A 14,649-nucleotide genomic window follows, 5' to 3' on the forward strand; every position below is an offset into this window, starting at 1 on the left:
TGCTTTTCTTCTGAGCCTGAAAGCATATGGTGAACCTTTATTCTGCATAACAACTGTTTAGTTGTACCAATATCCTACATGCAGTTCATTCTGGTAATCCGCTCTACCCGGCAAGCTGCTTCTTGAATAATGCACCTTGAGTTGTTGTTTTATTGTTAAAATAGGTGTAATAATAAGAGACTGATTTCTGTGTGTAGGTGTAATAATAAGAGACTGATTTCTTTAAAGCAGGGACGGTGAACCTGTGGGTCTCAGGATGTTACTGTACTCCAACTCTCATCAGCCCCAGTTAGTATGGTAAATCGCAGAAGCAATAATGGCAGTTACACTCCATCGACATCTGGAGGGTCACGGACCCTCACCCTGCTTTGAAGTAACTTCATGTTATTAAAAACACAACCCATTTAGTTTTACTCACTGGGACTCATTCCTCAACAACTGCATTATTAAAAGAGGTAATTGTTACAGATTGACTACAGCATCCATCCTATTCATGGGCTATGCATGTAGAACAATGACGTGACTTTCATCATATGATTCACGAAAGAGCTTCAATAAGGATCCAATGCATTCAGTGGAAAGGAAGGGATAAAAACACTGTCTGCTTTCTCAAGAATTCAAATGCCTAGTGGTGTAACTGTCTATAAAATGCTTTCCCCCCCCGATGCCTGAATATCAAGCAGTTCAGGTGTGTATCCACCATATAATTCATTCTCCTTATTTATTGCAGTGTAGGGATGGAGAAGAATATCTGCTAAATCGGACTTATTACCGGATTTTGACATAATCTGACAATCCGTTGTCTTTTTGGACTGGCATTGATTTCTTGCGGTGTGTTGCAGCTGTCATCGACACTTTTTTCTAAAAAAGAATCTGCTCTGAATTTTATGTTATTGTCTTTGTAATTGGCTTTCCTCTAAGCTGATGCATTCTTAACTGCTGTCTAGGTGATGACGATCACTATTTACATCTATTAACCTCCCTCTAATTTTCCTTTTGTTCAGTTAATTCTCAGAAATGGCTATTAATATTCATGTTAATATTTTTTCTTAGTTTGTTCTCTAATTCTTGTGTACTTTAAATAATGTTTAGGTTAGGTTTTATTAATTTCTCTGCAAAGTAAAAAAAAAAAAGGAGAGATATACCACAACCACACAGCTGAAACTAAAAAAAAGGGAAATGGTGGATGATTTTTGTGGAATTTTTGGTAAAAAGTATTTACTTTTTTTTTAAAATCAAAATTTAGCAGAAAAGAAGAGGTTAAAATAAGCAGTGGTGGTCGACTTTTCAACGGTAAAAATCAAAAGTACTGCAAAACAATAAAAATAGCGAAGGGGGAATCGTTAAGCAACACATCAGGTAGTCTGAGGCAAGAGAGACTCAACGGGTAATTATCTGCCTAATTGATATGTAAATAGAAAAAAAGGTGAAATAGCATAAGCATTTAACATAATTAAAAATTCCATTTTTTTCCTTAAAAAAATCAGTGGATCAGCAATTGTGAAAGCAAAAACAGGAACATAAAAGAGGGCAGATCGGCATTGAAAGCCAGACTTTTGGAATTCAAGCAGATCGGAACTAAGCAGCAAACCCCAACCCCATTGCTGTGCCAAGCACACATAATCACTTCATTTTGCAAACTTGAACAAGCTTAATGGATGTTTTTACTGACTGTTTTAATTGTTAGCTGCTTTGGGAACCCTTCAGACTTGAAGAACAGCAGAATATCTACATGTAAATAAAACAAAACAAACAAAACAATTCTACTGTTTGGGGTGTTCCATTTTAGTTAGGTTCAGTGGATGATATAGGATTGCTTTCTTTCTTTCTTTCTTTCTTTCCTTTCTTTATATATATATATCCCGCCCTTCCTCCCAATAGGAGCCCAGGGTGGCACTTACTTATACATTGCTTACTCGAGATGTCAACTTCCAAGGGCACTATGTGGTTCTAAGACTGCTAGTTTCCTTAAGACTGAGGTCAAGTTATCAGGAGGTTCTGTTTTGTAATGTATCTTAGGGGCAAGTCACACAGAATTCCAGTGTGAATGGTTCACAGGAAGGCAATGAAGATGGTCAGTGGTATGGAAAACAAGACCTATAAGGAAAGGTTGAAGGATAAGTTTAGCCTGGAGAAGAGAAGCCTGGGTGGGGAGTGGGGGGGACATGACAGCTTTCGTCAAATACCTGAAGAGAGCTGAGACTTGTTGTCTGCTGCCCCAGAAGACAGGCCTAGATCTGGTGGGCTTAAGTGACAGGAGGGTAGGTTTCAGCTGAACATTAGGAGAGTTTTCTTGATGGAAAGAGCAATTCAACAATGGAGCAAATTACCCACTGTGCTCCTCTTCACTGGAGATCTTCAAGCAGATGCTGGACAGTCATCTGTTGGGGATGTGCCAGCTCTGGACTGCATGCACTGAACAGAGAATTGGACTAGATAGCCTATCATGACCTCTCTAACTCTATGGGCAATATTCTACCAGCGTGTCTGTCAGCACAATGATTACCACTAGCACAATGGGACTTCTCCCACTCTCACAGCACATGTTCCCCACCTTCCCCGAATTGGCTCTGGAGGGTTGGGAGGACCTATAGAACAGATTTAGGGGCACAGGGGGAAGAAAGGACACACAGTTCCATTGTGCTAGAGCTAATCCTTATGTTGATGGGACCTTGACTTAGCACTACATTGGATACAACCTTATGATTCTATAGTCATGCCTAGGGACAATTGGGATGCATCATGCAGAAGAGCTTTTCGGATGTATGAACCAGCCCTAAGCATCTGTCCCAACTTGTTCCCTTGGTAAACATGTCAATGGCTGGCAAAACCTTGTGCCCTAGTTCAGAATTATAATTTGTATCTCTCTGCTCACCCCCTCTGCTAGCTATACATTTGTGTTGCCCCCCTACGCTTGACCATTCTGTGTGATAAATTAATTCTGTGGTGAATGAAAGCTTGCATCCATCATTTAACACTAGCTAGACCAAGAAGAAAAGGTATTGTCTCAATTTGTTTTTAAGTGTTTTTAATGTACTTTATATTGTTGAACCCCCCCCCCCGGGACCTGCTGGTGGAGGACAGGTAATAAATTTAACAACAGCAGCAGCAGCAGTTTCACATTTCTTATTCTGTGCTCTTCACATTGTTAATAACAATTTGACCCACCCAATAATTTGTTACATTTTTGCTTAAAAAATCATAACCTGCTTTTCAATAATAACACTCAAAAAGGTTTACAATTTTATAAAACAACATTACAGCATGAAAGCATTATATATTCAAAAACATGAAACAATAGCTGAACAGTTAGCAAACACAAGACATGTATAAAAACAGCTCAAAAAATAAACAATAACCTCAAGGCCTGCCTTAAAATAATGTTTTTCATGGTCTAAATAAAAGGCAAGATTGTGTAGATCTGGCATAATATATTACTGAAAGTTTTGCAAAGTTGAGGAAAACAAGCCTTATTTCCAATACTGGTGGCATACACAGAATGTCCTTACACCTGTATATACAAGTATATACAGGAAAAATAACTGTCCCCGGCCATAAAGAGGTTAAAAGGTTAAAACCAGCACATTCGTTTTCAGTCTGGAAATTGGCAACTAGTTAAGTCTGAGTAATACTGGGGTCTCTAACACTGGAAGCATTCAAGTGGCAGCTGGACTTCCACCTGTCAGGTATGCTTTTATTTGTATTCCTGCATTGAGGAGGGTTAGACACGATGGTCTTATAGGCCCCTTCCAACTCAACAAGTCTATAATTCTATAAAACAGTTAGCTTTCCTCCTCTTGTGGATGCAAGCAGTACATTAAAACAGTCATAATGTGAATAATGGCAGCAAAGTCCTTGTTTTCCAGAAGGGCATGCCTAACATATCAACCAAAGCTGTTATAAAACACTCTTGGCCATAGCCACTGCTTGAGAATCCAAAGCAGGTCAGGATCCAGGGGTACCCATAGATCTGATCCTTTGGAGGGACTGTAACCTTCCTTAATCATTTCCCCTTTCTCTCAATTGAGCTTCAGTTTATTCACCCCACCCATACCGTTGTTTATTATTATTATTATTATTATTATTATTATTATTATTATTATTATAAAATTCTATCCCGCCCTTCTAGGGTGGCAAACAAGGGACAAAACACTAAAAACATCTTAAAAATAAAGCATCTTACAAACACCTTTTTAAAAAAAACAAAAAAAAAAACTTTGAAAACATCTTAAAAAGCAATTCCAACACAGATGCAGACTGGGATAAGGTGTCTACTTAAAAGGCTATTATTCAGGGATAACACTGCTCATGTGACTGCAATTGCAACCAGCAGTAGTAGTTTAAAACAAAACAAACACATCATTTTTCTAGACTGGAAGCAAACCAAAGTCTCCTTTGTTGAACGTTATTCCCAAAGAAGAAGAAACCACACACACACTTCAGATTTACCCACTTCGTGTTCATTCTGCTATGTTGTATCAAGAAAGTAGGGAGCACCAAGGTAGCTTTTTGTGATCTAAGGACCCATTTCTCATATTTGAAGCAAGAGATTGCCATTTATTTCCTGGACAAGCCAATGATCTAGATGAAACTAGTGTCACATGTTACGAACTCAGGAAAAAGCATCTGCTGCAATATCATCTGCAACGGTGAACAGAAGTTGGGCCTGACTATTACCTGCACCTGTGGCCCTCCATATACTGTTGGATTTTTAACTCTTAACCCCAGTCAGCTTTGACAATGGCCAGGGATGCTGGGAGTTTTGGTTAGGCAACTTCTGGAGAACCACAGGTTCCCAACCCTGTTTTAGAGCAGGGGTAGTCAATGTGGTGCTCTCCAGATGTTTTGGACTATAACTCTTGTAATCTCTAATCACTGGGCATGCTGGCTGGGGCTGATGGGAGCTATCATTATTTATTAAATTTCTATCCTGCCCTTCTTCCCAGAAACAAGAGGCAAACAAGAGACAAACCACTAAAAACACCTTAGAACATCTCAAAAACAAAACATTTTTTTAAAAAAAATCTTTAAAACATTTTTTTTTAAAAAAATCTTTAAACACATCTTAAAAAGGAATTCCAACACAGACGCAGATTGGAATAAGGCCTCTATTTAAAAGGCTTGTTGAAAGAAGACGTTCTTCAGTAGCTGCCAGAAAGATAACAGAGATAACGCTTGTCTAATATTTAAGGGGAGGGAATTCCAAAGGGTATGTGCCACAACACTAAAGGTCTTCTTCCTGTGTTGTGTGGAATGGACCTCCTAATAAGATGGTATCTGCAGGAGGCCCTCACCTGCACAGTGCAGTGATCGACTGAGTATATAAGGGATAAGACGGTCTTCCAGATATCCTGGTCCCAAGCTATATAGGACTTTGTACACCAAAACTAGAACCTTGAACTTAGCCTGGTAACTAACTGGAAGCCAATGCAGTTCTTTCAGCAGTGGGGTAATGTTGGTGACATCCTACCCCAGTGAGTAGTAGTGCTGCCACATTTTGCACCAGCTGAAGCTTCTAGACCAACCTCAAGGGCAGCTCCACATAGAGCACACTACAGTAATCCAGTCTGTAGACCAAACAGTTGTATGAGTTGCATAATTGTGTGAGGTGTAGACCAAAACATATGGGGGACACCACATTGGCTACTCCTGCCTTAGAGGATAGGTGACAATACAGTCATAATAAGCAAAATACCAGTGTGGCTGCTTGGTAATGGAAATGCTTCTCTCTTGAAGTTGTTAAAATAAAGAGAAAGGAAGAGACTGTGGAGGAAAAGGACTATCGTTTTAATTAATTAAATAGTTTCTCTCTGTGCGCTCTGTTTTAAATAATAATGCGCAACCCTACAAACAAAGCCTTAATTATCTTCAAGATGCAGTCCCTAGCAAGAAGATGCAAGTAGGTCAATATTTGTCTGCCACTTAATATGCAAAATATCCTGAAGTCATCTCTTTGTTGTTGTTTTTTAATGTGAGTATTTTCTGACAGATGATCCTTCCCCTTTGCCATTTCTTCTAATTATATTCTGTTTTCACTTCCTCCTAACACGTGGAGTGGTTGGAAATTTCCTTAATTAGCACAGCAATTTGCTAAATTTTGTTTCTACCTTTTCACAGGATTTTAATCAAGTTTAGCATGGAACTGATTTGATATGCCATACAAATTACTCCCACAACCTTCAGATGCCACAATCTTCAGATGCCAAGTTTCTGAATATTTTCACTGGTCTCTTTGGAAGACATTTATTCTGCACTTCCAATTCTTTGGTGAGAGGCCATTATCCAATTTAAGGCTGCAACTATAAGCATGTTTATTGAAAGTAAATTCAGTGAAATAAAGTGGATGACTTCTAAATAAATGTGGCTAGTTTTCTAGTGGGCTTTTATGTAGTTTTAATGAAAAGAGCACAGGGGAAGAAACTTACTATTACATTATTGGGAAAAAAAGAAGAAGAAAAAGAACTTGGCATAAACTACTCATTAGCACGTGCTACTAATGTCTGTTGCCCATGTCCAGACATATTGTTACATGGAATATCTCTTACATTTTAAATGTGCTAACTCAGAGCTAGCTAACCTGTGGCCCTCCGGATGCTGTTGGACTACAACTCCCATTATCTCTGATCATTGGACATGATGGCTGGGGCTGATGGGAGTTGGACTCCAACAATATCTGGTTAAACAACTCTGTGCTAACCAGTGATAGGCAATACCCACACAATTACATTGGTTCTTTCAAACCTTCCCAGAGAACTGTCAGAGATTTCATAATATTGAAACTCCCAGGAACATTTCCTGCCACTTCCCTCTTTCCAAAACCATAGTATTGCAGAGAGGATGCATGGGGCAGTGAAAGCTTGTAGCAATGGCACAAGGCCTCACAAGTGAGGTCTGGAACCTTGACTAAACATTCATTACCACCAAGCAGTGTGGAAAATGCAGTTCCAATGCCTCCCACTTCTATCCACTGGGGTAAGGAGCACAGGAAACTACATTTCTCAAGCTGGTATACAGAGTCAAATGCTGGTATACCTGCACATCAGGTGAGTATGCTAGCAGCATGAAGACCCTTGGAAATAAATCAGCATACTAGCATTTGACTAATTAAGTCAAATTCACATTTTTCCAACATTACACTGCTGTCATGAGAGTGAGTGATCAAGCAGGCAATTACTAGGATTTATCATGCAAACTGTAACAATTTTTTGGTTATTGTAAATTATTTACCAGTCTATAATATGGGTACTAGGGTGTGGCTTGTTACTCAAACCTGGTAACCAGGGTGGGTGGGTCAGGTGGCACCTCTTGGGGCCATATTTGACCTCAAAGCCTGCAGCTGATGCTGCTTCAATTGTACATGATTAAACAGGGTAAATTGAAAACAATACAGCCTTTGGAATAGGATCACATATTGCTTTATGGTACCTTCAGCTCATCTGCATCATAGAAATCTATGCGCACTGCAGGAACCATCCACGTCCGGAAGAGAGTAGCAAGGATCTGTTTTGCAATGGCATCTGCAATGAGGTGGAAGTGAAGAGGGTTTCGTCTGATGGAAACAAAAGAAATAACAATGGTAAATGCTTCAAGCTCCGTTTATAAAAGAAGCTCTCCCCATTTACAACTTACACTGTTTTATATTAGGTGTGTGCAGCCATACAATGTTCTAGCACTTTATTTTTTAAAAAGATCCATTTTAGTTCAGTTGTGGTCTAAAACACTCTCATATATTTGCTCCTTCAAAAGCTATTAATTCACTCTCACTTTTATATACTGAAAAGTGCTAGTCTGTTTTGCTTTGAAGTTTCTGAATCACATCAGCAGACTTGGTATAATTAGAAGCTCCCCCCCCACACCCCTAGAAGAATAGAGAAGAACAGAGGATAAAGGGTTTTTTGGTGGGAGGGGGAGGCCAATAACCAACACTGCCAAGTCTGCCCACTTAGTGACAGACTTTCCATGTAGCTCAATCCCGGTGTGCCCTGAGCCTTGAGAAATTATGGAATTTTTAAAATCAGTTTTGCTCTCTGTTATAAGCATATGCTTCTATGGAATTCAAACTGTATTACAATAAAATACAACATAAGAAATAAAAGGAACAATAAGAATACAATGAAAAATCATACAGCACCTGGCACAGCACCTTACAATTGCTACAAAAGGCAGGACAATCATTGAGTGGCCGTCAAGACCCTAAGCAATTTGCAACTGGGGAAAAATGTTTGGGAACCAGTGAGCTAGATCATTCTAAATCCAATCTCACAAATAACAGATGAAGAGATAAACCTGTGTCTGGAATGCACCACGAGGCAAGGCTCACAGGATTGAACTGTTCTTTGCATTTTAACCACTCTCCCCCAAACCCCCTATATATAAAATGTACATGTTAGGGAGAAGTCTTGTAGCCTAGCCTTCTTCCTGATATTCTAGTTTCACAGGTGTAGAAAAGAAATTAGGCTGTGTGTGTGCATTCAATCATGTGAGCCCCTATTTGCAGTGGAATCTCCCAGAAACTTATTTGGTACCTCATGCCTCTTTGAGAATCAGACCTTAGTCAACTACTGTGATTAAGTTGTATGTAGGAGGAACATTACATATTTATCTACTGTTGTGCAACTTCCCCCATAGCATGGAAGGACAGAAAAATGAAAAAGCCACTAAGACAACAGATGGTCAGTTTAGCCTTTAGTTTTTTCTCAACCTTTTTCCAGTATTGTAAAGGGCATGATGTGCTCCCATTCATTTGGAATTTATAAAGTTAAATAGTTGTATCTGTAAAGTTTAATTTTTGTTTTGCCCACGATGGGATGCTTATACAGTGCTGCATTAAGAGAGTGTTTGGCCTGACTATATCCTTTTTTGGAAACAGAAAAAAAGGTAATTTGACCACGACCTGTTATCAACATCATAAAGATGGCCTTAATTCCTGCCACTACACTACAGGTCAATTGCATGCCTTCCTCCAGAATGCACTAGAATGCAAAGAATTCTAGAGCACTTTCATCTGGTTAACCCAAAGCATTGTTCCCCTTCCAAAAGTCTAACTCCACAGAACAACCTAGAAAAGTCTGTATGTTCTTTTTTTGGCTCCTCCTTAAATGTTCTAAGAATGTTTAAAAAGAATGAATAAAGTCATACTAGAAAGAAGGAACCAAAAGAGGGTAAGGGAAACAGAGAATCACCATTATGGAAATAGTGGTGGCTCCGCATCTGTGGAATGATCTTCCCAAGGAGGCATGTGTGGTGCCATCACTGTCTTTAGGCACCAGGTAAGAACAATTTTTTTTCATCCAGGCCTTTGGAGTTTGAGAGCCAGTGTGGTGTAATGGTTAGAGTGTTGGACTATGACCTGGGAGACCAGGGTTCGAATCCCCACACAGCCATGAAGCTCACTGGGTGACCTTGGGCCAGTCACTACCTCTCAGCCTCAGAGGAAAACCCCCTCTGAATACTGCTTACCATGAAAACCCTATTCATAGGGTCACCATAAGTCGGAATCGACTTGAAGGCAGTCCATTTCCTTTTCCTTTGGAGTTTAATTTTCTCTTTGTTTTTAGTCATGTGTGGAGAAGAATTTTGTTTTTATGTAGTTTGAATATTTTAAGATGTTTTTATTCTTGCTTTTATATTTGTTTTTAATGTTGTAAGTCTCTTTGAGTTTTCAATTTGGAAAAAGGCAATGAATGAGTGAATGAATGAATGAATGGATTCAATCTAAGGAAATCATGTTTTCAGAATTCAAGATATAAAGGCCATGAACCAAAGCTTAACATATCTTGAGTGAGCACATGGAACTACATGCAAATAGGTGCTTCTTGATTGAACTCCCATCAGCTCCAGCCAGCTTAGTCAATGGCCAAGGATAATGGAGTTGTAGTCCAACAACATCTGGGTACCCAAGGTTGAAAAACAGTTCTGTAGGCAATGCAACAGAGCCAAGAGGCTTATTTCTATTACTGTTGCAAATTCTAGCTTTGCAACAAGAGCCAATTCCAATAGCCGTTATATGCAACCAAAAGGTTTCCACCAAATTCAAGTGTTTGTTCAAATACTCCAAAGTATTTGACAAAGATACAGAAAGCATAGTAAGAAAATGAAGAGACAGAAGCAAAACCCACAGCTCAAGCCTGCCTGTCTCTAACCCCATACATAAAGAAAAAAATCTAACTGAAACCCACATTATACTCTTATGCATATCCAACTAGGAAGACCTTATGGAACTACGTATAGTCTGACAACTGTCATCCAGGCACTGGTAACCTCTAGATTGGATTACTGCAATGTGCTCTATGAGTTTGAGGTTGACTCAGAAGCTGCAGGTAGTGCAAAATGCAGTAGCCCACTGGGGCAGAATATCACCATCAAATTATGCTACTGGTGGAAGCATTACAATGGCTGCCAATTAGATACCAAACTAAGTGCAAAGTGCTCATGCACAAAGCCTTCTACAGCTTGGACATTAATGCCCAACTGATTACTGTGCTCTGCAGGCAAGGGCATCCTGCAGATACCATCTTATCAGAAGGCTCGTTCCACATGATGTCAGAATAAGGCCTTTAGTGTGGCGGCACATACCTTTTGGAACTCCCATTACATATCACAGGCAGTGCCTCTATTGTCTCTTTTCATGTCTGCTGAAGACTTTCCCCTTCAACAAGTTTTCTAAGTGGATATATTTATCTCAGTTAGTATCTTGATTTGATTTGAAATTGTTTTTTTGTATGCAATTTTTGTAACTGCTTATATATATGCAGTTGTTTTAACTGTTTTTATATGCAAATATATATTATACAGCCACAAGAGTGGCTAAATACTATACTCAGCATGGATTTTTCACATTCTACAATCTTAAATTGAAAATACCCCCATGCCATTCTGATGCTTCCCATAAGCTCATTTTAAAACAAAACCTTACAGAACCTATAGTCCTGAACTCAGAAATGCTTGCTTAACAACCCACCAAATTTTCATGGCGATACACAGAACAGTCAGAGAGAATTGAGAGTTCAAAGTGTAAAAAGAGAGAGAGAAAAACCCTGTTGGACTTTTTTCTGTCAGAGTTCTCATAATATGTTGAAATTAATTAAAAATCAGCCACATTCACTGAGTACCTGTAGTCCTATTACTGACCTTGCCCCATACTCTGATCTTCATCTTCTGCAGTTTAAAAGTTAAAAAAATGCCTGGCCGATTTTTAATTAATATAAGAAATTTTGCATTGAACTCAATGATAATGTCAGGCATGCTCAGTAAGAACCAAATGTCAGTGTTCTCAAAGCCAAACTCATAGAATCATAGAATAGTAGACTTGGAAGAGGCCTATAAGGCCATCAAGTCCAACCCCCTGCTCAGTGCTGGAATCCAAATCAAAGCATCCCCGACAGATGGCTGTCCAGCTCCTTGTCATGGCCCCGTCAGAGGACTCATCAGATGAGGATGACTCGGGAGTAACAGCAGCAGACCCAGAAGGAGAAACGGAAGAAACTCCTGAGAACCCAGCTCCTTCTCCCCCTCAGCTGCAGAGCACCCCAGACACAGCTGAACCCCTTCAGCCAGACACAGACAGTGAACAGGATACTCCCTCCTCACCTGCAGAACGTAGACAGCAGAAGGTCAGGCAGAAGAGGGGCAGGCCTGTCCACTTAAGGTCAAAATGCTGAGGGCTCACACCTGCTGACAAACCTGCTCCTTAAAAGTCAAACCTTGGCTTCAGCTTGTTGCTGACTACAATGTCAGGCGTGGCTTCGTGTGTTTCTAGTTTCCCTGAATCTTATCTTGGACTGACCCCTTGGCAATTGAACCCAGACCTCTACTGACCTCACTTCTGGACTTCTGGCTTGGCACGTAAGCTTAGGAAGGGCCTTGTCCTTATCATGCTTCATCCTCGTTAGCCTGGCAGATTTACGACCAGACTGCCAGCTAAGGACTTTCCCGCCCTGATAACTACCCAGGAATTTCCAGCCCCCACCGGCACTGCTGTCCCAGTGCAGAGCTGACACTCCTCTTGAATGCCTCCAGTGTCGGAGAGCTCTCTAGGTAATTGGCTCCATTGTCGTATGGCTCTAACAGTTAGGAATTTTTTTCTGATGTTCAGTCAAAATCTGGCTTCCTGCAACTTGAGTCCATTATTCCGTGTCCTGCACTTTGGGATGATCGAGAAGAGATCCCAGCCCTCCTCTGTGTGACAACCTTTCATGTACTTGAAGAATGCTATCATATCTCCCCTCAGTCTTCTCTTCTCCAGGCTAAACATGCCCAGTTCTTTCAGTATCTCCTCATAGGGCCATGTTTCCAGTTCTCTGATCATTCTTGTTGCCCTTGTTTGAACCTGTTCCAGTTTGTCTGCATCCTTCTTGAAGTGTGGAGACCAGAACTGGATGCAGTACTCAACATGAGACCTAATCAGTGCTGAACAGAGGGGAACTAATACTTCATGTGGTTTGGAAACTACACTTCTGTTAATGCAGCCTAATATAGCATTTGCCTTTTTTGCAGCCACATCGCACTGTTAGCTCATATCAGCTTGTGATCAATGACAATTCCAAGATCCTGCTTACATATCGTTCTGCTGAGCCAAGTATCCCCCATCTTATAACTGTGTATTTGGTTTCTTTTTCCTAGGTGTAGAACTTTGCATCTATCCCTGTGGAATTTCATTCTGTTGTTTTCAGCCCAATGCTCCAGCCTATCCTTTGAATTTTGTTTCTGTCTTCCATGGTATTAGCTGTGCCCCCCAATTTTGTATCATCTGCAAATCTGGTAAGCAGACTTATCTGTGATAAGACTGACAGCTGCTGGGCTTGTCTAATCAGGGGGCCACTCCCATACCAGACTTTGATTTCACTTGAGACAGTCATGACTTCCCCCAAAGAATCCTGGGAAGTGTAGTTTGTGAAGGGTGCTGAGAGAGGGCTCCAATTCCCCTGACAGAGCTCCAGTGGTTTAACAGTCAGCTACTCTGATTGAAGCTCTGTGAGGGAAACAGGGCATCTCTTAGCAACTCTCAGCATCCTTCACTAACTACACTTCCCAGGATTCTTTGGGAGATGCCATGACAGGAGTAAATCCCACTGAAGACAAAAAGCATGCAAATGATCAAACTTACCTTCCCCTCCTCCTCCCTCCTATCCCTCTCTCTTGCCCCTTCCCTCCCCCTTCCTTCACCCCTCTTCCCCTCCCCATCCCCTTCCAATCCACTCTTTCCCCCTGCTCCTCCTTCCCCTCCCCTCCCCTCTCTTCCTCCTCTGTCAGTTTTACCTATCATAGGACTATGACCTGGGAGACCAGGGTTCAAATCCCCACACAGCCATGAAGCTCACTGGGTGACCTTGGGCCAGTCACTGCCTCTCAGCCTCAGAGGAAGGCAATGGTAAACCACCTCTGAATACTACTTACCATGAAAACCCTATTCATAGGGTCACCATAAGTCGGAATTGACTTGAAGGCAGTCCATCTCATTTGAAAGCATGATTACATGGGATTAAATCCCATTGAACTCAATAAGCATGCAAATGATCAAACCTGCCCTCCCCTCCTCCTCTCTCCCATCACCTTCCTTTTGCCCCTTCCCTCCCCCTTCCCTCACCCCTCCCCATCTCCTTCCAATCCCCTCTTTCCCCCTCCCACTCCTTCTGCTCCCCTCTACTCTCCCCTCTTCCCCCTCCCCCTCCCCCATAGTCAGTTTTACCTATCCTAGCCATGATTGCACAGGAGTAAATCCTATTGAACTCAATAAGCATGCAAATGATCAGACCTGCCTTTCCCATCCTTCCCCTCTCATCTCCCTTCTTTCTCCCTTCTTCCTCTCCTCTCCTCTCCTCCCCTCCCCTCTTTCTTCTTCCTCCTTCCCTGCCCACTACAGGCCTCCCTCCCCATGGTCAGTTTTACCTATCCTAAGCATGATTGCACGGGAGTAAATCCCACTGAAATCAATAAACATACAAATGATCAAACCTGCCCTCCTCCTTACCATATGCTCATAGGCACGTTAGTAAATTCTTCCAAGCTACACAGGAAGTGGATTGGACTGTGACAGACCAACCCAAATGGTGTTTGCATGTTGACAAATTTATATCAGAGATAAGGTCAGGTCTCTTGCTCCCCTGGTGCATTCACTGTAGCTGTTCAATTTCCCTGCTTTTTAAAGTTTCATAGAAACATCTGTGGGCTATAGGTATGTTCTTAAACCACAAGGTTTTTTGCCTGTTAGTGAATTCATATATAATTGTATTGTGAAATTGCTTTGAGATGCTTTTTAGGAAGTGATTCATACATGGCTCCGTATTATCCCCAATGTTATTTAATATTTATATGGAGCCCTTAGGAAGGATCATCCGTGAATTCGGAATACACTACCATCAATATGCAGATGATACCCAACTTTATTACTCTTTCCCTCCAGATGTTTCAGAGGCGGTTCGTCCCTTAAACCAATGCCTGGCTGCAATACAGAAATGGACTAACAGGAACAAACTGAAACTTAACCCAGAGAAGACGGAGGTTCTACTAATTGGACATAAACCCTCTCATGAACTTAAAAATGTACTTATTTTAGATGGGGTCCCACTCCCTCTGAAGTCTCAAGTTCGGAGTTTGGGTATTCTTTTAGATTCTGCTTTGACCCTTGAACCCCAAATTGCAACAGTATCC

General features: G+C 41.0%; 1 protein-coding gene across 6 annotated transcripts in view; it reads right to left on the minus strand.

The window, feature by feature from the left end:
- LARGE1 (LARGE xylosyl- and glucuronyltransferase 1) overlaps positions 1-14,649 on the minus strand; it is a 583,138-nt gene that overhangs the window by 273,591 nt on the left and 294,898 nt on the right. For all 6 annotated transcript variants that reach the window (XM_061638979.1, XM_061638974.1, XM_061638975.1 and 3 more), the window contains one exon: positions 7,426-7,549. In XM_061638979.1, coding sequence (XP_061494963.1) covers positions 7,426-7,549 — 124 coding nt within the window. The remainder of the gene's footprint in view (positions 1-7,425; positions 7,550-14,649) is intronic.

The sequence above is a fragment of the Rhineura floridana genome, chromosome 8 (genome assembly GCF_030035675.1).
Source record: "Rhineura floridana isolate rRhiFlo1 chromosome 8, rRhiFlo1.hap2, whole genome shotgun sequence".
Lineage (NCBI taxonomy): Eukaryota > Metazoa > Chordata > Lepidosauria > Squamata > Rhineuridae > Rhineura > Rhineura floridana.